This window comes from Myotis yumanensis, unplaced genomic scaffold (genome assembly GCF_028538775.1).
Source record: "Myotis yumanensis isolate MYYU_CA2020_CCGP unplaced genomic scaffold, mMyoYum1.0.hap1 SCAF_1, whole genome shotgun sequence".
In the NCBI taxonomy this organism is placed as follows: domain Eukaryota; kingdom Metazoa; phylum Chordata; class Mammalia; order Chiroptera; family Vespertilionidae; genus Myotis; species Myotis yumanensis.
The window spans coordinates 232247855-232257532 of record NW_027223752.1 but is presented as its reverse complement, the minus strand read 5'-3'; the positions used below and the strand labels follow the sequence as shown (position 1 = coordinate 232257532).

The window sequence follows — 9678 nt, the reverse complement described above, 5'->3', positions numbered from 1 at the left end:
GTGCTGGTTCTTAGAACATTCCCTCTCAGAACCCACCCCTCATTCTTGGAGAACCCCACAGAGAGGCCATGAGAAGGCATTGTGGTCCGTAGCCCTGGCTAAGCTCCTGCCCAACAGCCAGCAAAGTGAGTGCACCACCACCATGGATGTTCAGCCCCATCAAGCCTCTGAGGACTCCATCCCCAGCAGCGTCTGAGCCCTGAAGAGCAGGCCATTCGGCAGAGACCATGAGCTCTCTGAAGGGTAACTGATAATACTAAACTGTCCTCTTGAGTCTCTAACTGGGGGGTTGATTTGCTATGCAACAATGGGTAATGGGAACGGGTATCAAACACATTGTCCTAGGCATCATCTGCAATGACTGCATATGGTAACTTTAAAGAACTGATCAAAGCCCGGACCGGTTTGGCTCAGTAGATAGAGCGTCGGCCTGCGGACTGAAGGGTCCCGGGTTCAATTCCAGTCAAGGGCATGTACCTTGGTTGTGTCACATCCCCAGTAGGGCGTGTGCAGGAGGCAGCTGATCGATGTTTCTCTCTCATCGATGTTTCTAACTCTCTATCCCTCTCCCTTCCTCTCTGTAAAAAAAATCAATAAAGTATATTAAAAAAAATGAACTGATCAAAGAAAACCTAAACAGTAAGGTGGGGTTGGGGATAAATTGGAAGTTCCCTTCCAAGTGGGAAGCAGTAAGTAGCAGTTTCCCTGTGTTTCCTTTGGCACTATTGCTATTATACTATACATTTTCCTTAGGAAGCAGTGTGATGTTCTAGAAGGAATCCAGGCTTTGCTGTCAAGGGAGATCCAAATTAAAGTCCCAACTGTGTTCCCCATGAGCTATGAGATGGGGCAAGTCACTCAATGGGGTAGACTGTGTCCTGCCCAGATGCCCTCTCTGGGACCAGCCTCTCTGAGATGCTATGGCTGTTGCCTCCTAGTTGGTCTCTTCTCTGCAGAAACGCCCTGGAGGTCACAATCCCCCACACACTCTGGGGATGGCCCAGTCAGGGACTGACTGGTTCAGGGTCACAAGAGTCTGGTGGCTCCCTCAGGAGGGGGGACCTCTGCAGTGAGGTCTATGCGCCTAGCCCTGCCCCCACAGACCAGGCAGAAGACTACCCACGTCCACAGCTTTTCTAGGCTCCTTCCCCTTCTTTATTCTGCCCCCTTCACTCGCTTAAATATTTTCTCTCCCTGAAGAACAATCCCTCAGTAAATCTCGTGTCCCGGAATCCTGGTCCCAGGCTCTGCTTCTGGAAATCCCAGCCCAAGACACACACCTTCCCTTTGCTTGTCTTTTCCATACCCGCCTCTCCAGAATTCAGAAATGATAAATTAAAACTGCCTGGCACTCAATACACAGTCAATAAATGCTAACAGGCTTCTTCTCTCATCTTCCTCATTGGTGCAAAGTGGAAAAATATGAGGAAAGTTCCTTTAACAAAAATGTCCTCCAGTACATTTTCCATACTGTCTGTGTAGCAAATCTTTTAGGAAAAATGGGGATATTCATGCCTTTTTAGTGGAGTCGGGAGGATTGGCTGAAGTAGAGTTGGTTGTTGGGTTCATGGTAAGCACTCAGCCTGTGGAAGCCACTGCCCTTCCGTTGGGCCACCTCCAGGGGCACAGGCGGGCCCTTCCCTTCTCATGGGTGTGCCTCAGTGGCACAGTGCCCCACACTGAAAAGCACTCCTGCATCTGCCCAATGCAGTGGGCAAGGGAAAAAACAGACTTTATCCAAGATGGCACAGGTTCTCTAATTCCACTCCATGTGGAGCTTGGGCGATAAACCCAGCTTAGTGCTTCTCACAATTGTGGACAGACTTCTCCGCCCGGGCTCAGAAACAGCTAGACTCACTGCGTTGGTCGTTAACACAGTTTATTATTGGCACAATTATCAGTAAAGCATACATAAAATACAGCTGTTTTATAACACACGGAGCCACTGTGTCTTTACATGTGTAGAGGAACATATTAATATGCAAATGGAAAAATTAGTTCTCTTATAAAGTTTCACATAAATACACTGGCATTGCCCCCAAAGAAAAAAAATCCCCATAAAAGAACCAGGCGAGGGCTTTACAAATTATTATACAAGCAATATATGATGAAAAGAAACAACGGTCAACTCAGATACAATAAAAAACACAAAGGAGTTTCAGATTTATTAAACTGCACACAAAAGGAATGGATTACATGGCTTGAAAATATTTGGATCAACAGCAATTTTACAAATGCATAAATTCTCAAGGGGCCAAGTGTCGTTATTTCATAAAAATCTGCCATGGTGACTTTGATAACAAAAAGACATTTCTTGTTTCAGCACTTGGGCTCCATTGCACCAACGTGGGCTCAATTGCACCAACGTGGGCTGGAGAACCAATTGACATTAGCTCACCCATAAATTACCCTGCTGGGCCCTCTTGGCTGTTACCCAACGAAAGAAAAGGTGAAGAAAAAAAGCCAAAAAGGTAGATTTAAATAATTTTCCCAAAGTGGATATTTTTCTTTTCTTTTTTTTTACTGAAACAAGAAACTCTCAGATGCAAGTCAAAAAGCAGAAAATATTTTACAATAGTAAAAAGTCATCTGTCATTAGGTTCGGCATATAACGGGATCCTGAGCACTGAGGGCGTATTGACGAGGTGGCCTTCGTCTGATGCAGGGGAAAGGAAATTAACAAACACGTGGTGAACACCGTGTCAGGAGAAGCGTTAGCGTCTGCTCTTGTTTTAAGTACGATCAGTGCCAGTATCTATGTTACCTGTGAAGGCCTCCGGGGGAGGGTCATGGAAGTTTATTTGGAATGATCCTCTCAGTTAAAAAAGAAACAAAAAATAAAAGTGAAAGAAAGAAACTCAGATCATTGGGGTTTAGAAATAGGTATTGGCGTGAAAAAGTTTTTTATGTCTCCTCCTTTCTCTCCTGTGAATAGTGATCTGAAATAGTGAGTGTCACCCACGGGCCTATTGACGGTGGATCCAGTGCCGGTCAGGTCAGCTTTACTGGGAAGCCTGGGGCGGGGGGTTTTCTGATTTGGTCTCTTGAGTGCCGGGAGGTTTACTGTTCCACGGGCTGCTGTTTCCCAGGGCGGGTGAATTGTTGAAGTCTTCCTCGTCGTCCATGCCGTTGGCCGCATCATACTGCGTGTTTTCTAATCTAGTGATTAGCCTTTCGTCCTCGTCCCCAAACTCACCTCCCATCAGAGTTGGCTCTCCTACCACCATCACATCCTGTGAACAGCAGCTGACATTATTACAGGGAAACCTTGGGAGAGAGAAGCTCAGCCTAAAACACTAGTGGGAGGAGCTGGGGGACCTGGGACAGACACACTTGTGGACTGTACACGGGGTCAAGTCTCAATGTCGGGGGGGCCGAGGTGCATATCTGATTTCTACAGGAAATAAACATCGCCTCCTGACGTGTAACAACCACGCGAGTTTATGTCCTTAGTGCGCAGCCTGACACCGGAGAGCGAGCAATGCTAGCAATCTGCAGAAATAAAAAAATGGATTTTTCAAAATTAAAAAAATCCACGCTTTTAACTTGCTGACACTGGGGACTTTTGAGAGGGCTGTGGAACCTTCTGCTGGGTCAGTACCTCCGAAAATCCGCCACTTCCACTTAGGGCCTCCGAGGAAGGCCTTTTGGGAACTAGGCGGGAACATGGGTCGGATGCAATTCTGCAATATTCACCCAACCCATTCCTAATGGCATTTTCTCTGTCCTGAGGATGGTATATGTTTTAACTGAAGACGGAATCTCTCTTTTCTCTACTCAGCCAGGCCCTTTTAATGCAGCCAATATCCTTGACATTCTGCTACTTAATTATGGTAATTAATTTAGGTAAAGTTTTCGATAAAAACAATGTTCACACTGATTTGACAATTTGCATAGCTAATTAAGTCATTAGCAAAAACCTGCTGATTGCCAACAAGCCCCGAATTTACCATCTGTTATTTCATGGTGCCTGTCACCTATCCCCACACAGGCAACTCTGCCACCATTCTGGGCAGTGAAGAGAACCGCTCTGTCCAGCTGGTGCCATACAAGGAAGATGAAGAGTGCTAATTACAATTACACTGATGAAGCTGGTCATCATCAGAAATGGAAGCGTGCAAGAAGACGCCATCGAATCACTCCTTTAAGCACAAATTGTCCTTCCATGCAGACAAGGGAGCCACCTACTGTAGCCAGGAGCATCATGGAGGCCACTGCTGGAGTGGCACGAGGGTGGGGAGAAGGGCACATGCACAGGGCACAGTTCCAGCCTCTTTGTTCAAAGGGGACCCTATGGGGCTGGTGGGTGACCTGGGCATGGACAGGACACCTGCCAGGGGGAGACTGCTGGGCAGGCTCTGAGCAATAGACTCCTTAAAAGTGCAGTGACTCCAGCTGCTCTCAGCTTCCGAGAGGCCAGGAAAGGCAGGACTGGGCCAGGTGCTTTTGAGATGTAAGTGTGCATTCCCTGAGAGGGAGAGGGAGAGGGAGGCCTAGTTGATGAAATGCCTTGACAACTGGGCAACATTTCTCTTCACTGGAGCAAGAGAGGGCTTTCCTGGGCAGGCTAGAATACTGCCGATCAGGCCAGGAGAAGGTCCAGAGGGCGCTCAGATTGTTGAAGATGCCAATGAAACAAATCCCTTAATTACCCCTGGATTATTTTGGAATGGAAAATCTTGTTTGATTGATGGGTTGGCTGCCCCAGAACTATGGGGGAGATAATCAACAAGTTTCCAAACTGTGTTTTCTGGCTAATCACTCTCATGCTTTGATAAAAATGATTTTAAAGAGAAATGTCTCAGATGAAGTAAATGTCTAAAGTATATACTGGGTACACACAGGATAATCAGATGTGTGCTTCCTGGGACATACTTATGATACGATAGCAACATGTTAGGAGACTCAGGAGGACTCTTGAGGCGGGACCCAAAAGACACAGAGTGTGATTGCCAAGAAAGCTGATACGGTTTTAGATGACAAGTGGCTTCCACAGAGGCGACAACATTATCTGGTTAGTCAGGCAGCTGCCGGATGACCCGCTGGTGGTGTTCAGGATAAAGAGATGCCACTTAGTTACAGGCAAGTAGGAAAAGGCACTTATGATCAGGAAAATGGTAGGTGGAAAGAATAGGGCAAGACCAGGCAGAGAACGAAACAAGGGGTAACCTCATTTCATGACTTCACATGCAACACGCTTTGAAGAGCTTGCAAAATGCATGTGTGAGGTGTCACCGGGCAGGAGAAAAATGTTAGAACCCCCCTCATGGGTGTGCATTAGTATTGTGAGTGTGAGGTTATCAGGAGAGGCTGGGGGAGTGTGAGGAAGTAAGTAAGCATAACTGGAAAAGCAGAGAAAAATAAGAAGCCAAGTTCAACGTGATATTAGGGGAAAAAGTTCCCCACACTCCAGATGCCTTCATTGTAACTGAAAATAGCAGCCATTCAAGAAAAGTACTATGAAAATAGTGATTCGAATCACTTGAAATGGGGCTGATATAGGCGTGTCATATGTTTGGTGGATCTCTGTTCTAAGAACAGCTGGAAAAGATGCCCGGCCACAGATATTTTTAAGCTGTCTAAATGTCAGAGAGATGCCACTGCTGCCTTACTGATTACAAGAAATAGCCTTAGCCAGATACATAATTGCATGTGGATGTGTGTGTGTGTGTGTGTGTGTATGTGTGTGTGTGAGATTAATAAATGGCAAGCTCTAGAAGAGGCCACTTAGGCATACGTCTCACCCTGGTTTCTGTAAACCTCTAGATGAGGCTAGTGGTTCTCTACTCAAGCCATCCTGATGAGTTATCCTCACGCAAAGTGAACAGAGACATAAGGCATGTTCCGGGCGGCCTCAAACTAGGGGATGTTGGCATCATTTTCCCCACCCTCCACATCTTTAAAAATCCCCCCCGACATTCAACAAGAGTTGCATTTCCTTCCCATCTCTGCTATCTGTGTGTCCCCGGGAGGCAAAACTGGTCCAGCTGAGAGTAACCCATATGCCCTCGGCTCCCCACGAGGCAGACCTCTGCTCCTCGTCGGAGGCCTGGAGGTGCCACCAGCTTTTGCCCACGTCACATCTTCTCACTAATCAATCCCCCGTGCAAGGACCACCAACCTCTGAGGAGGACTGGAAGTGACTCCTTTCAGGGCCCCTCAATGCTTCTCCTTAAATTGGCCAGAAGGGGTCACTGCTGTTGAATGACACAGGTCTCCATCCCTCCCAGGGTTGAGGCTGCAGTTCGGGATGGCTCCTAGCCCCTGCTCATGGAGTGAGAAGCAGAATCCAAGGATTAAACCCTAGTCCTCGCCAGACACGCCCGCTGCTGCCGCAGCAGCCATGTGGACCACGGCTGTGGTCATGGTGGCACACCGAATCTGTTCGTGCCTTTGGACGAGGCTGCCACGTCTGCAGATTGTGTTTCTAAGCAGTAAAACTGTTGGTGATTTGGTAGACAGGGTTACGAGATGTGGTCACTACAAGCCAATGCTCATCATTTAACATCTATTCAATTAGAGTACACATGGAAGTTTGCATCTTTTCCTAACCTGGTTGCCTTCCCTGCCTCTTGTGCCCGTCTGTAAGTTTACATAATTAAAACATCTTTAATTGCATAGTGTGGGGATAGTGCTGAAATTCTATCCTCACTTTCCAACACGTGCGTTGTTCTCACAAAGCTCAGAGGGTCTCAACTCATTAAAAATCCTCTGGACACTGGTATCTTCCACTAAGATCCATTTGTTGGCTGGAGGACAGGAGCATGGTGGAGCGAAATAAACCAGGAGCTCTTTAAAGTAAAATCAAAATGATTCTGACCAGGCCAGGTTTGTCAAAATGCACATGTATGTTGCTGCTCTATAGCCTAATGGATGGCCCACCAAACCCAGCCCAGGCCTCGGAATCCTCAATCCTGTGCCCTGTGAGCTGACACCAGGAGACAGAGCAGGGAGAGGGAACCTCTTGGCCATCCCTCAGTTAGATGTTGAGTTCTTTAATGACAGGACCATTTTTATTTGCTTGTTTGTTTTTTAATCTTGGTATTGTCAATACTTAGTATAGTGTGGGGCACACAGTAGGAACTCAGATAGTATTTGTTGGACTGATCTGAATTCTTGCAGCCACTGTGCCTTTTCATTTATTAGAGGAAACTAAAAAATATTGGTTTCTAAAACTCTAGTACTAGGTGAATAAATTAACTACTTATGGGGATATTTGATTTATTTATACCCGGCCATTTTCTAATTAAACACATAGTGGGAATAGCTTATTGATACCTTCATAAAAAGACTCTGTTTTTCTCCTTTGATACTTTCTCCTCTGACTCTTTAGGTGGCGATAGCTCAGCTCAAAGTCCAGAGGTAACTCTGGCATTACTTCAGGGCTGTGGTCTTAAAACTGAAACAGTACTTTCCCCACAGGCTAGCCACTCTCTCCATGACCCTTTCCTTCTAAAAAATGCAAACCACACCCTCTGTTTGTGGATGATGGCAGGGTCCCAGCCCCCCAGGTAATTCTCAGGTAGGGCTGGGCTTGGTTTCAGCCAAAGAGAACTGACCGATGGAAGGTGAGTAAGAATGAGTGGGGGACAAGTTTGAAGGACACATTTAGAAGTAGAGAATCATGGTGAAAGAAAGGTCTCTTCTCTCCTGGAGAGAGATGGAGCACAATCAGGACATGAAGCGTGAGGACAGCAGACCAGAAGGGGGAGTGGGGGAGCGAGAAAAAGGGAAAGGGGAACTTCTATTGGTTGAGGGAAGTAGTAAGAGATGGGGAACATTTCCGCAGACATGGAGTCCAGAGGATGTCCCTAAAGCACTAGGAAAGTGTTGAGACTCAACTGACAGTCAAACCCTCGCTGAGGGTGATGTGGCACAGGTGGCAGAGGAGGACAGCCCACACAGAACCGTGGGGTGGTGAAGAGACAGCACATGCATAAAGGAACATATAAATTTAACGGCGATAAATGATCTCATACTACCAGGCTGAGGAATTCGGAAGAAATTAGGCAGAAGGGACAGAACTGGGAAAGAAATGAGAGAAGATGGAGAAGGGTCCTGTACAGCTTGTACGATTTGGGAACGCCCCTCAGCGATCAGCTTTGGTGTTCAAAGAAGCCCCCTTTCAAGTGGCCCATTTCCTTTGTCAAGACCCAAAAATGAAAGACAGGGGTCTAGAGGTCAAGGGAGTGGAGGCCAAACCAGGGACTGACCCTTCCTTGGGCTAGAGAAATGGGTAAAGTGAAACCACTCCGCTGCACTTTCTGTGGCTGCGTTAATTACCAAGGTCTCAGAATGAGAGGGGCGCCCATGTCGGGGAGGCCCAGTCAAATTACAACAAGAAGCCTGCGCGCCAGGGGCTGCTTTCCAGGGCAGCAAGGGTCTCCGGTGATGGTGCTAAGAGCCCCTTACACACCACCAGGCACGCCTGCTAAGTGATATTTTAATTAAACCTTAAGTGACATATCTCCTGTCTGTGATTCTGACGGCTTTTTGATTCAGGTCCCATTGCAGCACAGACTCTTAATGTTCCTTTCCAATTCCCAGTCTGCAGGGGAAGGTTTCCAGGCTAGACTTCCTCCCTCCCATCCCAAACCCAGTCCTGCCTCCCCTCCCCCATCCCAGCCTGCCCAGGATGTATTAGCAGCTAAAAGAGACTTGAACCTGGGCCCCTGGACTTGGAAGACAGGCAAAGGCAGGATTTCGGGCCTAAAAGGAAAGCGAGACTTACAGGTACCTGACTGGACAGACTCAGGTTGGCGGCTGGTGTCTTCTTCTTGCTCCCAGTGCTGTTTGTGGTGTTCCCAGCGCTGCTGTTGGACGTGCTGCTGGTGGAGTTTTTCCTTTTTCTCCGCTTTGTTGTCGGTTGCCGTGTGGGTTCTGCTGCAATATGGAAAAATGGAAGGAGAATCAAGTCCAGGGCAACCATCAGACCCTGTCCCTCTGCAGCTGTTTTTATAAATGGAAAAGAGTTGACTCTCTACATTTTTATCCATTTCTTTTAACTTTACAACAAGTGAAGGGAGTCAGCTGTTGGCTGATGTTTAGCATGAGATCTGTACAACTTCTTTGTAGCTAGATAAAATGATTTGTATCTAATTGTTATTTCTAATTTTATATATGCCTTTAATCTAGTAATATATTTTAGGGGTGAGCTACAAATATTCCTTTCATAGTTGAATTAAAAAGATTATTACCATTACAAACTTGGAGAAAACATTTTTTCCCTCTGGTTAACCTTTTCTTTATAACAAAAGGAGGGTTCTCGGATCACAAAGGGGTCTCCAAGGTGAAAAAGTAGAAACTTGGTTATACTAGTGAGCCAGTGTGTGACAGCAGCACCTACTGGCCAAGTGTTATATTGCAGCTCAGCTCTATTACACCTTGAAATGTTCAACTAAAAAGAAGAGGAAGTGCCAGTTCTATTAGCCATGAATGCAAAACTGAGGGAGTCCCAAGTTAGTAAGTTTCCCAAGTTCCATGGATTAGACCCTGATATTTAAAGGATGCTACTAATTTCAAAATTTCTGAATAAAAACAAAACACCACAACTTAGTATGATATAGGTAGCATATTAATGAAGGGAAGCTAGACCTTTTGAAGAAGGCCTATTTAGAAATAGAAATATTTTACACCTGAAGGATGAGTAGCATCTTAATGAAATTATAGGGACTCATG

At 46.3% G+C, this 9678-nt stretch overlaps 1 protein-coding gene across 9 annotated transcripts in view; it reads right to left on the bottom strand.

Annotated features, from left to right (window-relative positions):
• Positions 1-1862: 1862 nt before the first annotated feature.
• LDB2 (LIM domain binding 2) overlaps positions 1863-9678 on the bottom strand; it is a 338452-nt gene continuing 330636 nt past the window's right edge. The window contains exons 7-9 of one of the 9 annotated variants that reach the window (XM_070398961.1): positions 8732-8883; positions 6122-6264; positions 3150-3233 (exon numbers count right to left, since the gene is read on the bottom strand). In XM_070398961.1, coding sequence (XP_070255062.1) covers positions 6160-6264; positions 8732-8883 — 257 coding nt within the window. In that variant the 3' untranslated portion in view covers positions 3150-3233; positions 6122-6159. The other 8 variants (XM_070398980.1, XM_070398971.1, XM_070398933.1 and 5 more) reach the window with 8 other exon arrangements.